General features: G+C 43.1%; 1 protein-coding gene across 4 annotated transcripts in view; it reads right to left on the reverse strand.

Annotated features, from left to right (window-relative positions):
• Nucleotides 1-223: 223 nt before the first annotated feature.
• Nucleotides 224-15,690, reverse strand: part of LOC117514768 (protein SOGA3) — a 60,763-nt gene continuing 45,296 nt past the window's right edge. Inside the window, exons 11-16 of one of the 4 annotated variants that reach the window (XM_034175352.1) lie at nt 14,775-15,065; nt 5,546-5,956; nt 5,253-5,332; nt 3,355-4,313; nt 2,512-3,321; nt 224-666 (exon numbers count right to left, since the gene is read on the reverse strand). In XM_034175352.1, coding sequence (XP_034031243.1) covers nt 425-666; nt 2,512-3,321; nt 3,355-4,313; nt 5,253-5,332; nt 5,546-5,956; nt 14,775-15,065 — 2,793 coding nt within the window. In that variant the 3' untranslated portion in view covers nt 224-424. Of the gene's footprint in view, nt 667-749; nt 786-2,503; nt 4,314-5,252; nt 5,333-5,545; nt 5,957-14,774; nt 15,066-15,690 lie in introns of all 4 variants that reach the window. The other 3 variants (XM_034175353.1, XM_034175350.1, XM_034175351.1) reach the window with 3 other exon arrangements.

The raw sequence follows: 15,690 nt of genomic DNA on the forward strand, positions 1-15,690 counted from the left end.
GCACACAAAGTGCACTGTGGCACTGCACAAACATTTATAGAACATTTAACTAAAAGTGAGCATCAGTTTAAAGTGTAAATACAACAGGAAAAAGGACACCGTGAAGGGTTCAAATCTTCAAGGTTAGAATTCAGACCTGAGCATAGGGTATCCAGTCTAACAGTTGGCATGAAGTTGAAATGCACTTTGCGTGACGGAGTCTATGCATGACAGCTGTCAGTTTTAGTTTCATTATACTGCTGAATAAATGAAGCTGCTTCAGGTCTCCTTTTTCTTGCCGTGGTGAGTTTGGCTCTGATGGATGCCGCATACATTCTAAAAGTGAGCTGGTGAACTCACAACTAAAGCACTTGAGAGTGAGTAGGAGTGGAGAAGCAGTCTGGGGTTTGGTATGCACGAGAAGCCAACCAAAGCCCCCCGTTGGTCAGCACGAAGCCTTTAGGTTGGGTTCAAACATGATCATATGATGACTGTCTCCATGTGAAAGGCATGTGAGAAGGTAAAGGATGAACTGTTTTTCTCGAGGGGAAAGCACGGGGGTGCCACAGGGGTGCCAGAGGGGGAGGAGCGGCTGGCCCACCGGGAGGGGAGCCGACGGTTGGCTGGGCGGGCAGGCCTCGAGAAATTCTTCTGTGCTGAGGAGGAGAGTGAAGACTTTTCTTTTGCCTGTGGAGAGACAAATGAATTAACATTTAGGGTCATCAACGCCATTCCATCAACAATCAAAGTCACACACGCAAATACTTTACATTTTGTCACATGTTCCTTCTGTGGTCTTCTTCACCCTAGGGAGAAGAAGTATATTTCAGGAACACTATGGTTAATTGTCGATACAGTGCCAGTCAAAGGGAAAAGAAAACTGATGCACTTCAGCTTTTCCATCTGTGCACGCCACTTATATCAGATTCGACAACATTTAATTTTGAACAAGTGGTCTTCACTGAAGGTTAGTACCTTTTAGAGAGACACACTCACTGCAAACTCTAGTGATGACTTTGATTACATTCACTCCAGAGGTGGAATTAAATGGTCCCATATTTATTTAACATTTGGATCATTTTAAAGCATCTTAATCTCTCTGGCTTTAAGACCTGCCAAGGGCATTTAGTCAGCCGCAGTCTTTGCAGATTGTTTTATAATTCCGGCACAGAGACCGCAAATACACTTCAATAATGAGGTCCACTGTTAAGGAGGTGCTGGTGTTTGGGCGAGAGACCTCCTGCCAAGTTAACATCACATGCCACAACGTCAGATTCTTTTCTTCTGAACCTTTAAGCAATGAAATGGCCCAGATGCCCACATTATAATGGAGGCTTTGGCCTGTTTCTGACTCTTAGCGCGCACCAGAAATAAACAACATTCCCACTGGAAGCATCCTCAGTCAAGGACAATCACTTAGTGTTTCAGAAAGCAGTGGAACAGACTGATATGTGTGAGGTCTGCTGGGCCAACAAATCTACAACTGACCTTGAAAAATATATTTTGACTTACTTATATCTCAGTGAAAACAATAAGAACAGCTTTTATTCCAGAGAAAGTGAGCTAAACACTGCACTCTGCCTGGCAGGGTCCAGTCAAGTCCGTTTAAATTTAGTGTAAAACCACAACAGGCTTCATCTCGTGGACTGCTAACTGCTAACTTTGTAAATGTTAGCACACCAGTTAGCTTCCACTACATCTAGTTCTGCTAACTTTTTGTCAGCTAGCATTTATTTGATGGTCAAAAACATTTGCAAAACCCTAAAGATATACGTTTGCTCCTGTTGGAGCTAATATGCTAATAATCACCTCTAAGATGAAGAACAGGTGGTCGACACAGAGAAAATGTATTAAATAGATTATTAACATTTCCATATCTGTGTGTCTGTGTGTGTATATATATATATATATATATATATATATATATATATATATATATATATATATATATATATATATATATATATATATATACGTTTAATATTTTCTACATGGTGAATAAAATGTATGTTGAATGTAAAGTACTGTTTAATATTATTTATTCCTTTAATTATTTATGTACATCTTGAGCATCATGTGAAGTTGGCATGCTAAACCTTCTAAAATTAAACCATATTAAAAATTCAGGTCTTTAAGTCTTTTTTCAGGCTTTCAGAGCCCCATCCCCCGCCCCCCAAATAACAAGCTAAAGCTAATTTCATATAATAAGTGTAAGCAGTGAGCAGTTATTGGTAGCTTCATCTAAATATGCTAGCAGTGTATCACTTTAACGTGATGACAGCTAACTCCTCAGTTAGCGGTTTAGCAGTCATCAAAGCTAATTTTTAGGTTAGCTGTGCCCACCACTGCACAATGCATGTAACAGGAAAACAACATTCCCCCAAGAGCAAGCACATGGTGACGATGGCGCTGAAAGTTAGAAACCTCCGGCAGAACTGGACTGGATGGAGGTCCCGTCCGAGGTATGTGCATGAATACTCTGTGGAAGTGTGCATGCAGTCTGCACATGAGACAATACACCTACCTGCCTACCTGTAAGACGCATCTCTTTCACAACCACATTTGTGAGGCTGCTGAGCGGTGCATGTGAGTTGTGTGCTTGTGATGAGTGTACAGGCTGCACATATCGTACAGTAGGAGGTAAGTCCAAGGGGACTACATCAATTGCATCTACTTTAGCATTCCCATCCTGTCCTGGACTTGAAGCCATCTCGCTTTTATTAAGGCTCTGGTTTTTTTGAGCCTGAGCCACAGTCTCATAATTCTTCAGAATCTTTTCCAATGCACCGTAGTTGGACCTGGATCCCTCAGGACGCGGGTAAGCAGCCAGGGTAAGGGGCTTCCAGGGGTGGTCGTTCATCATTCTGGGTCCAGATCTGGAGGATTCAGACTGGGGAGCAGTAGAGGATATATTCTTTGGTTGAGTTGGGTGTCTTGGTTTCATCTCAGAGAGCTGCTGAAGTGAGCCACCAGTCCTAGCTGACATAGGCCTTGCTTCATGCAGGATCCTGGACCTGGAATCCTCCACATTGTCACTCTGCTGAACCTTTTTAAGCAGCATATGCTTGGAAGAGGAGGCCTCTGCGGGCACTTTGTGCTGTGTTTTCCAGGAAAGACTACTTGTGGCTAGCATGTTATGCTTGACCTGAGATTGGTCTGCAAGATCATGAGAGGTCATTGTGGTTGGCTCCCTAAGTCCAGTCTCTGAATGTTCAGATGAAAGATCTAAAGGCTTTTCTTGTTTTGTTCCACACTCATGAATTTCAAGGTCAAATCTGTTTTGCCTTTTGTGGGCCTCGTGGTTCTGACTGCTGGACTCAGTGGGGAAGGAAGCAATTGAGGCTTCAGGATGCACACTCGCAGTGGTAGTGGTGACATCATCACAATGTTCGGGAAACTCAAATTTAACCTCAGTTGGAGACTCTTTCAATGCCAAAACTGGTGGAAAGGCAACTGTTGTGCTGTCTGGTTTCTCTAACCCACGACCCATCTCAGCCTGAAATAACGTTCGGTTGAACTCAGCAGTTTTTTGTTCCAGCGTGATGTTTCTTCTGGGGCTCTGCACATTTGGTCTGGCAGATGGCATTTCCAGAGAAGACAAAAGCAGATCTACAGGTAAGTCTTGTTGTAGATCCACGCTTTTTGAGTTATCAAACCCAGGGCTGTAATCTGGACCCAGGTTTTTCTGAGCAGTTAATATGTTGACTTCAGAGAAACTTTTCTGGACAGTCCCAGAAGTAGACAATTTTTGGCTACCGAATTTGCTTATGTCACAGGACCAGCGGTTATGGCAGCAGCCGATGTTGCACTTAAAGCTTGCAGGTACAGAACAAGATGCCACCACGCCATCTATTAAAATTTTACCTTCATTTTCTTGCAACATAGCTTCAAACTTCCTCACAATGGACGGGCTACTGCACTTCCTATCTACCAGAACACAAGGACTGTGGCACTTCCTTCCTGTCATAGTGGGGGATTCTGGGATATGGAGTTCTGTGTCCTGGTAGGTAGGGGTACTGAGATTCCAGGAAGAGGAGCGGGGAGGGACAGGTGGAGCTGATGAATCCATGCTGAGAGTTTTGTCAGGGTTTGTCTGTGCCTCACTGTAGCTGTTGAAATCAGGGGTATTGGTTCTCCGGGATTCACGTAGCACTCTGCTGGCCTTCCAGGTGTTTTGTGGTGACAAAGTAATCCAGTTTTCCCTTGCCAATTCCTGAAGATCAGAGTATATCTGGCTGAAGTCACAGGGTACTTCATTCAGCTGTGGTCCAGTTTTCTCATGGTCCAGCAGTAAGTCTTTCTCCTCAAGGAGGCACAGTGATCCAGATTGATTCCTGACATGAACAAACAGAAAAAAAATACATTTATTCTCATCATTGTATGTGCACACACACACACAAAATATATACTGGATCTGTGAAATTGGCTGGTTTTATAAATCAGTACTGCATGTTTTTAATTAGTCCCAGATCTACTCAGAGACTGCTCACTCAAGTGTGTTCAGTGGGTCCCAAAAACTAGGATTGGAAAACACTGGCTGCGTCTCAGTTCAGGGACTGCATCCTTTGAAAGCTGCATTTTACAAAGATCTGGCCAAAGCAGTGATCATGAAATGAGATGGTTTAGCCCACAGAGCACTTTGCAATTGCATCATTAGCTTATTCCAGCCCTACCCTTGGTCTCCTTGTACCTTGACAGCTCTGGTTTTCTAATTCCTATTTCTTCAGCTTGTAAAAACTTTGTAAAAACCTTGTAACTGTTAGAATGGCCTAAGCAGTGGGTCACCCCTCTGAGTCTGGTCTGCTTGAGGTTTCTTCCTCAACATCATCAGAGGGAGTTTTTCATTACCACTGTTGCCTGTGTGTTTGCTCTGGGGGTTGGTAAATTTAGACCTTACTCATGTAAAGAGCCTTGAGGCAGCTTTGTTGTGATTTGGTGCTGAACAAATTAAATTAATTGAATTCAGTTGAAATTGCAAATAACAAACTACCATAGTGGGTGTAACCCATAGTTTAGTAATCATTTTTTCAATACCTATTTATACTTTACTTACAAACATTACTTATTCATAATTGGACATATGAAGCTGGTAATTGTTTGTTTTAAATTTGCCAACAATTATGTTTTAAAGAGAAAAAAAAAATAGCACAATGACTCTTGGGATTGTTTGGACAGCATCCTGTTGTATCCTTTGAAGTCTTTTGGCCCTGAAATGAGCTTCATTTTTTTAATCACAGTTTCAGGGGAAAAAAACGTATTGCAGATCTGTTTACCTCTTCTGGACAGTTTTTCTCCTGATCTCATCCTGGTAACTGCAAAGCTCCTCGCTGACTCGGGCTATCTCCTTCAGAGCCTAAGAGACGAGATGTTGAATATTACAAAAGAACAGCAACATACTAACGTGTCTTCATAAAGAATGTTGAGGTCTGAACTGAAGCAGAGGCTTTGACAACACGCAAATAAGCAAAAACAGGAAATAACACATCATCTGACTAAACCACAAAGTACAAAATTCACTGTTTTCAAGCAAATACTAGAAAGATGTAAAACAGCTGAAACCACTAACAGCATTGAGCGCTGTGGTGTTCTTCTTCTTGTCGCTGCCATAACTCAGCTCTGTCCAAAGTGGACATTCTTTAGGTCCAATACGAATGTTTTGTTCATCATGTTTGGATGCATTAGACTCTGCCTGTGCTGTATCCACTCCTCCTTTGTTATTGTCACTGGTGGCGCTGTTATGGCGGAAACTCTGGAGCATTGCTTGTTGTCTGCTCAGTTCTGACCGACTGCTGCTGCTGAGCGCCTCGGAGCACAAGTTGTCACTGAGCTGACTGGAGCCGGTGCTGGATGACTGAAGGCTGACCCGGAGCACAGTATCGTCATCGTTGTCATTGTCGCTGTCATCGTCGTCATTGTCGTCCGGTCTCTCCCTGTTCTGTTCCATCCCCTGTCGCTGGGCTCTTACCTCACAGTACAGCTGGAAGGAGAAAGTAAGAAATTATGTCAGAATTGATTCATGTGTATTGCACTCACTCATTACTCATCTTCAACTGCTTATCTGGGTTCAGGTCACGGGGGGAAACAGCTCCAGCAGGTCACGGGGGGAAACAGCTCCAGCAGGGGACCCCAGATTTCCCTTTCCTAGGCCACATTGACCACCTTTGACAGGGGGATCTTGAGGTGTTCCAAGGCCAGTGTGGAAATATAATCTCTCCACCTAATTCTAGGTCTTCCTCGGGGTCTCCTCCCAGATGGACATGCCTGGAACACCTCTCTAGGGAGGCGCACAGGGGGCCATCCTTACCAAATATCCAAATCACCTCAACTGGCTCCTTTCAACACGAAGGAGCAGCGGCTCTACTCCGAGCTTCCCATGGATGGCCAAGCTTCTCACCCTATCTCTAAGGGAGACACCAGCCACCCTCCTAAGGAAGCTTGTAGCCGCGATCTAGTTCTTTTGGTCATGACCCAACCCTCAAGACCATAGGTGAGAGTAGGAACAAAGATTGACTAGTAGATGGAGAGCTTCGCCTTTTGGCTCAGCTGCCTTTTCGTCACAACAGTACGACAGAGCGAATGCAGTATGGCCCCTGCTGCGCCAATTCTCCGGCCAATCTCACACTCCATTGTCCCCTCCCTCATGAGCAAGACCCCAAGGTACTTGAACTCTTTCACTTGGGGCAAGACCGCATTCCCTACCCAGAGTAGGCAATCCATTGGTTTCCTGCTGAGAACCATGGCCTCTGAGTAATTATGGATAAACATGCAAGCAGTAAGTTTCGATGGCCTGCAATGAGGGCCACCTGGAAGTAGAAAAAGTTTCAGTTCCTTTACTGGCCACTGGCTCCAAAAGTGAGCAGGTTCCCATTCAAGTCTGTAAAAATGTCCAACTGTGGAGTGAAGTGACAGCTGCTGAACGGAGCTCGTCCAATGTCCCAGTCACACGGCACTTAACGAAGGGCAACAAAGCCCTGAAGAAACAAGAAATCTTGACTTTAGTTGACTTTCGTTGGCATCGTTTAACCTTCGTGCAGCTTCGTTCCTGCAGATGGCACTTTGTCAGGATTTTTAAACTGTTGAAAAATTTGAACGAAGGGCAACGCAAACCCCAATGTGTCTGTGTTTCGTTTTGCTGTCGTTCTTGACGTTTTTAATCGTTTGTTTAGTTTTTGTAACGTTATTGTTTAATTTGACTTCGTTGGAGCAGCTGAATGGTTTCACACTGTGCAGAAGCCGGTTTGTGAGCACTGAGGCTGCTGCTGCTTCATGTACCACTGGAAATTAGAGGGAAAACTCAGCCTGCTTGCTTGGATTTTTTTTTTTATCTGGGTGGGAGGGTCAGCTTCACTGGGCTCAGGCACCTTATAGGTCAGAATTAATCTATTGTGTGGATATAATTAATTATTTTGCTACAAGCAACTGTTGAATTTGAAACAACAAAAAAGTTGTGTAATTTCTGACAGTACTTGAATGCAGCATTAGCAGCAGCAGCAGCTCCTGCGTGCGCTTATGATTTTTTATTAAATATAACAATATGAGTGTAGGAATGACAATCCAGTCCTTCTGTACATGTGGCAACAGGTAGATGAATCAAAATGATGACATAAAGAGCTGTTCTGGAAGGAAGAATTCACGTTGTGGATCAGTGATCAGCTGGTGGAATAACCGCACATGTGAGTCAATGTGCGCGTTCACACGCACTGATTAATTTACTGCTCTGATATATTCAATCATCTTTACACGTATATTTATATTTATTCACCCTTTTGACAGTTTTCTGTTATAAATCAATATATATAGCTTAGAGCTTAGAGCTCCGTCCCAGCACTGAGTTCTGGAACTCAGAGATGCAGACACACACTGCTCCAGCTGTGGCTCCAGGCGCGTTTCATTTAAAGTGTCGAGATCGTGAGCTTCGGTTTTGTTAAGTTCCTCTTTCGTCCCTTTTGCGCTCTTGCTTCGCAGACTGTTCAGTGATAAAGCTCTTTCGTCCACCTTTTCTCAACGAATTGTGACTTTTTTTTTACTTTTTCCCTTCGTTCAGGAATCGTCGTGTGACTGGGCCACAACTCTCATAGTGTCAGTAGCTCAGAGGCTGTTTGATTTAGTCGCTAAATGTTGTGGAGAGCTAAAAAGTAGGGCTGTGTTCTGGGTTTTTTCATCACACAACTGAGTCACCCACGCTCCACCTCTTTATCTATTTATCTATCGCAGCAGAGCCAGAGTTATGGAACAAGCCACCAAATGCTATCAGAGCAGGAGTGTCCCTGTGTACCTTCACGACATTCTTGAAAACCAATAGAGTAGGTCCTCTGCTAACATCTCTAACAATCCTAGCATGCCTAACTCACACTTACCATGCCTTTCTTTTCTCTCTACCTTTCAGTAAATGGTTTCTATGTGCACGTGAAGATGGTCTTCATCATTATGCTGAAGTTTCCTTTAAATTTTAAAGTTGTTATTTATTCTCTTGTTAAAGTCCCCCTTCCAACTGTTGCCTGATTGTGATTTCTCATTTGTAACTCACTTTGGATAACCGTGTCAGCTAAATTAATGTAATGTAATCACAGTATCTACTTAAAACATCAGTATTTCATTCCCTAAGAGTTTTACAGACTCAGGTGAAAGAGCAAAGGAGTAACTTCAGGACGGTAAATAAACTCCTCCATTTGTACCACTTCTACTCATTGCAACACACCATTCCACCACCCTCCCTCTTATTCTCCCACATGTAGTTCTTCTCTGCTCCGACTGACTTTCTCCCAACAGGTCACAATATCATCTGCAAGCATTGTAGTCCATGGAGACTCCTGTCTGATTTTGTCTACCATCACTATTCCATGCGAGAACAGGGCTCAAGAGCCAATTGCACCTTCACCTTGAACTCATCCTGGTTTCCTAACACACACCTCACCACTGCCACACTGTCCGCATACATATCCTGCACCACCCTGACATACTTCTCTGCAACTCTCGACTTGACTCCTTCATGCAATACCACAACTCCTCTTTGAGGACCCTGTCATAAACTTTCTCAAAATCCACAAACACACAATGCAACTCCTTCTGGCATCCTTTATACTTCTCCATCAACCCTCCAAGTGCAAACATTGCATCTGTAGTGCTCTTTTTCACCATGAAACCATATTGCTGCTTACAGATCTTCACCTGTTATCTAAGCCTAGTTTCCACTACCCTTTCCCATGCTGCCACACTGTCCTTGTACATATCCTACACCACCCTCCCTGCTTCTAATGACTTCCTCATGCAATACCTGTTTTGGGACTCTGTCATAAACCTTCTCAAAGTCTTCAAACAATGTAATTCCTTCTGGTCTCTATACTCCAACACTCTCAATGCAAACATGGCATATTGTACGTAGTGCTTTCTCAGCATGTGACCATGATCATTTCTCTTAGCTGAGCTCCAACTACTCTTTCTCAAAGTAAACCTTTCTTAGGGAAATCCCTTTTCATTATCTGCCATCTCTTTCAAAAATATATCTGCATTGCATGCCAATGTCACCCTCCAGGTCACAGACTGTCTCACCCCCCATCTCCATGACTCTCTCAGCATATAGCTCTAGGAAGGGTTTGAATATATTTTGCCTTCCTTCTTCCTCCTGCCTTGTTGCTTGTACTGTGCAGCTGCGCTGGGTCAGGGATGTTGTTTTAACAGTTTGATGATGAACAGGATGTGTAGGATGGAAGCGTGACACACTTCTGTCTATAGGACTCTTGCTTGCCTCTACTGGTGGTTGGCTCTCACTGCGGTATTGTATCACTTCCTGTTCCGGAGCACAGCGGTGTTTTTCTGTATCTGTTAGCTGTTTAATCTGCGCAGTTAGATTGATCTAGTTATCTAGATTACGATTTGTTTCCCAGTGTAATCTTTACGTGCCTTAACTAAAGCACTCCTTCTGCTGAATCACATCTAAATTATTTACACATTATTCACTTTGCGTGTTTTTAGGAATCCGCTAGCTTAGCGTAGCTACTAGCTCTTAGCCGATTTAGCATGTCGGCTTCTCCTGTCTCTCCCACACTTTTCTGCTCTGGGTGTGAAATGTTTAGTTATTCCTCGGCCTCCTTTAGCAGTAATGGTACTTGTAATAAGTGTAGCTTATTCGTAGCTTTGGAGGCCAGGCTGGGCGAATTGGAGACTCGGCTCCGCACCGTGGAAAATTCTACAGCTAGCCAGGCCCCTGTAGTCGGTGTGGACCAAGGTAGCTTAGCCGCCGTTAGTTACCCCCTGGCAGATCCCGAGCAGCCGGGAAAGCAGGCCGACTGGGTGACTGTGAGGAGGAAGCGTAGCCCTAAACAGAAGCCCCGTGTACACCGCCAACCCGTTCACATCTCTAACTGTTTTTCCCCACTCGACGACACACCCGCCGAGGATCAAACTCTGGTTATTGGCGACTCTGTTTTGAGAAATGTGAAGTTAGCGACACCAGCAACCATAGTCAATTGTCTTCCGGGGGCCAGAGCAGGCGACATTGAAGGAAATTTGAAACTGCTGGCTAAGGCTAAGCGTAAATTTGGTAAGATTGTAATTCACGTCGGCAGTAATGACACCCGGTTACGCCAATCGGAGGTCACTAAAATTAACATTAAATCGGTGTGTAACGTTGCAAAAACAATGTCGGACTCTGTAGTTTTCTCTGGGCCCCTCCCCAGTCGGACCGGGAGTGACATGTTTAGCCGCATGTTCTCCTTGAATTGCTGGCTGTCTGAGTGGTGTCCAAAAAATGAGGTGGGCTTCATAGATAATTGGCAAAGCTTCTGGGGAAAACCTGGTCTTGTTAGGAGAGACGGCATCCATCCCACTTTGGATGGAGCAGCTCTCATTTCTAGAAATCTGGCCAATTTTCTTAAATCCTCCAAACCGTGACTATCCAGGGTTGGGACCAGGAAGCAGAGTTGTAGTCTTACACACCTCTCTGCAGCTTCTCTCCCCCTGCCATCCCCTCATTACCCCATCCCCGTAGAGACGGTGCCTGCTCCCAGACTACCAATAACCAGCAAAAATCTATTTAAGCATAAAAATTCAAAAAGAAAAAATAATATAGCACCTTCAACTGCACCACAGACTAAAACAGATTGATCATATTTAAGATCGAAGCATTAAATAATGGTAGGGCTTCCTTGAGCAGCCTGGTAGGAATGGGGTCTAATAAACATGTTGATGGTTTGGATGAAGTAACTAATGAAAATAACTTTAATCATATCTTAGATCTTGTTCTGACTTATGGTATGGAAATAGAAGACTTAACAGTATTCCCTGAAAACTCCCTTCTGTCTGATCATTTCTTAATAACATTTACATTTACTCTGATGGACTACCCAGCAGTGGGGAATAAGTTTCATTACACTAGAAGTCTTTCAGAAAGCGCTGTAACTAGGTTTAAGGATATGATTCCTTCTTTATGTTCTCTAATGCCATATACCAACACAGTGCAGAGTAGCTACCTAAACTCTGTAAGGGAGATAGAGTATCTCGTCAATAGTTTTACATTCTCATTGAAGACAACTTTGGATGCTGTAGCTCCTCTGAAAAAGAGAGCTTTAAATCAGAAGTGTCTGACTCCGTGGTATAACTCACAAACTCGTAGCTTAAAGCAGATAACCCGTAAGTTGGAGAGGAAATGGCGTCTCACTAATTTAGAAGATCTTCACTTAGCCTGGAAAAAGAGTCTGTTGCTCTATAAAAAAGCCCTCCGTAAAGCTAGGACATCTTTCTACTCATCACTAATTGAAGAAAATAAGAACAACCCCAGGTTTCTTTTCAGCACTGTAGCCAGGCTGACAAAGAGTCAGAGCTCTATTGAGCTGAGTATTCCATTAACTTTAACTAGTAATGACTTCATGACTTTCTTTGCTAACAAAATTTTAACTATTAGAGAAAAAATTACTCATAACCATCCCAAAGGCGTATCGTTACCTTTGGCTGCTTTCAGTGATGCCGGTATTTGGTTAGACTCTTTCTCTCCGATTGTTCTGTCTGAGTTATTTTCATTAGTTACTTCATCCAAACCATCAACATGTTTATTAGACCCCATTCCTACCAGGCTGCTCAAGGAAGCCCTACCATTATTTAATGCTTCGATCTTAAATATGATCAATCTATCTTTGTTAGTTGGCTATGTACCACAGGCTTTTAAGGTGGCAGTAATTAAACCATTACTTAAAAAGCCATCACTTGACCCAGCTATCTTAGCTAATTATAGGCCAATCTCCAACCTTCCTTTTCTCTCAAAAATTCTTGAAAGGGTAGTTGTAAAACAGTTAACTGATCATCTGCAGAGGAATGGTCTATTTGAAGAGTTTCAGTCAGGTTTTAGAATTCATCATAGTACAGAAACAGCATTAGTGAAGGTTACAAATGATCTTCTTATGGCCTCGGACAGTGGACTCATCTCTGTGCTTGTTCTGTTAGACCTCAGCGCTGCTTTTGATACTGTTGACCATAAAATTTTATTACAGAGATTAGAGCATGCCATAGGTATTAAAGGCACTGCGCTGCGGTGGTTTGAATCATATTTGTCTAATAGATTACAATTTGTTCATGTAAATGGGGAATCTTCTTCATAGACTAAAGTTAATTATGGAGTTCCACAAGGTTCTGTGCTAGGACCAATTTTATTCACTTTATACATGCTTCCCTTAGGCAGTATTATTAGACGGTATTGCTTAAATTTTCATTGTTACGCAGATGATACCCAGCTTTATCTATCCATGAAGCCAGAGGACACACACCAATTAGCTAAACTGCAGGATTGTCTTACAGACATAAAGACATGGATGACCTCTAATTTCCTGCTTTTAAACTCAGATAAAACTGAAGTTATTGTACTTGGCCCCACAAATCTTAGAAACATGGTGTCTAACCAGATCCTTACTGTGGATGGCATTACCCTGACCTCTAGTAATACTGTGAGAAATCTTGGAGTCATTTTTGATCAGGATATGTCATTCAAAGCGCATATTAAACAAATATGTAGGACTGCTTTTTTGCATTTACGCAATATCTCTAAAATCAGAAAGGTCTTGTCTCAGAGTGATGCTGAAAAACTAATTCATGCATTTATTTCCTCTAGGCTGGACTATTGTAATTCATTATTATCAGGTTGTCCTAAAAGTTCCCTAAAAAGCCTTCAGTTAATTCAAAATGCTGCAGCTAGAGTACTGACGGGGACTAGAAGGAGAGAGCATATCTCACCCATATTGGCCTCTCTTCATTGGCTTCCTGTTAATTCTAGAATAGAATTTAAAATTCTTCTTCTTACTTATAAGGTTTTGAATAATCAGGTCCCATCTTATCTTAGGGACCTTGTAGTACCATATCACCCCAATAGAGCACTTCGCTCTCAGACTGCAGGCTTACTTGTAGTTCCTAGGGTTTGTAAGAGTAGAATGGGAGGCAGAGCCTTCAGCTTTCAGGCTCCTCTCCTGTGGAACCAGCTCCCAATTCAGATCAGGGAGACAGACACCCTCTCTACTTTTAAGATTAGGCTTAAAACTTTCCTTTTTGCTAAAGCTTATAGTTAGGGCTGGATCAGGTGACCCTGAACCATCCCTTAGTTATGCTGCTATAGATGTAGACTGCTGGGGGGTTCCCATGATGCACTGTTTCTTTCTCTTTTTGCTCTGTATGCACCACTCTGCATTTAATCATTAGTGATCGATCTCTGCTCCCCTCCACAGCATGTCTTTTTCCTGGTTCTCTCCCTCAGCCCCAACCAGTCCCAGCAGAAGACTGCCCCTCCCTGAGCCTGGTTCTGCTGGAGGTTTCTTCCTGTTAAAAGGGAGTTTTTCCTTCCCACTGTAGCCAAGTGCTTGCTCACAGGGGGTCGTTTTGACCGTTGGGGTTTTACATAATTATTGTATGGCCTTGCCTTACAATATAAAGCGCCTTGGGGCAACTGTTTGTTGTGATTTGGCGCTATATAAAAAAATTGATTGATTGACTATAGGCAGCTCAGTACAAAGAAAGATTATACTTAAAAATCACATGAGAGTTGTGAATAACAGTAATGTATAAGTGCAAGAACTGCACTCATTCACCCCCCTCCTAACCATCTAAACAACATGGCTAAAGCTACAGTAAACTTACAGGACAAGCACATTTTTTAATAACTTCAGCCATTAAAACCTCCCAGGCAGGCAACAGATTTTATTTTATTGTCCGGTATACTGTGTGTTCGGTATGTAATTTCCGTCATGGTAACAACAGCGAAGCCAGCACAAGCTCCTGGTGTTCCCTGGTGAGCTCCTAGCCAGATACTAATCAGGACCTGCTCTGCTTCATTTATGAGGTCTGACAGGATCAGGTGTGCTCACAGCAGCATGACCACATATGTTGAAAATGCAAGTTTCGCAAGGTAACATCTATTTGTGACATCAGCGGTAAGCAAGCTGACTGGAATCAACTTCTGTGACTGATGCAGTGTTGATATAAAGTGTTCTGGACATATTTTTACAGAATATTAAAAAGGAAGTTGTTAGCGTTTTTTGCTGTTGTTGTTGTTGTTTTGTTAGTATACGGTGGGTGGCATGGTTGCCCTGTTAACTCTCATTCATTTCTTCAGAAGCTAATTTATCCAAAAAGAATTTCTTGCAAATGAAACAATCATCAAACGTGAGTTCAGCGTACAGAGACGTGATAAACATATCACGTCTCTGTACGCTGAACTCACATTTTGTAATTGTTTACGTTGTTTTAATACAATTAGGATTGCAAAAAGGTGAACTCATCCTTTAACATAAACTACTCAGTCCTCATTCAAATGATCTCACCTCTTCTATCTTCCTCTGCATGTCCTTCAGCTGGCTTTCCCATTCTCTCCTCTCCACATCGAACCTCTCCAGTAGCTCTGCTTTCTCTCGTGACCAGTCCTTCTCGTTGTGCTCCAGATGACAGCGCAGGTCCATGGCCGTTGAGCGCTTATCTGCCAGGAGCCTCCGCTGCTCCCGGCGAAGTAACGAAGTCTCACCGGGCCTTTCCTGGTTCCGTGATGCCAGCAAGCCGGGGCCCGCTGCAGACTGCACCCCTCCACTGACCGCACTGGCACTCTCTCTAGCCTCCAACTGAGCAGAAACAGATGGGGAGTGCAGAGGGCTTAGAAGAGGAAAGACAACCAACCGTCAATGTTTATAAAAGAACAGAAGAAAAGACAGATGACAGCCAGATGACAAGCGAGGTGGAGGTAACAGAAGAATGAGAATCAAATGGAAATTGCAAGGACACTTATAAAAAGAATGAAGGAGTGGCAGGAAGAGAGGTGGAGGAGTGGGGGAATGATAGACCACAGGGGCCACGTGTCAGTAGGCCAAGAGGATGGGGAAAAGGAAAAAAAGGAACAGACACTGAAAATATCCTGTAAGAATTCACAAGTCTCTGTTCTCCCACTTCTTTACTAACACAGGATATAGTACAGGATACACCAGATTCAGGCTGACAAAATACGTCTACAGAGGATGTACACGGACCTCCTACACAATCCCTCAGCACACATATGGCAAAATACCTCATCGGCATTATTGGAATTGTATAAATAGTCACAGTTTAGATTGAAGTTAACATTATTGTTGGAGGAAACACGTTTCAGCAGTTCAAGGACTACAGAGGTGAAGATTCCAGCCCAAAAAAGTGGTAACTGCTTTGTTACTGCTGTGGCACTCAGTAACTCTGTTCTTAATCTTTCCATCAGAG

Source organism: Thalassophryne amazonica, chromosome 7, assembly GCF_902500255.1.
Source record: "Thalassophryne amazonica chromosome 7, fThaAma1.1, whole genome shotgun sequence".
Taxonomy (NCBI): Eukaryota; Metazoa; Chordata; class Actinopteri; order Batrachoidiformes; family Batrachoididae; genus Thalassophryne; species Thalassophryne amazonica.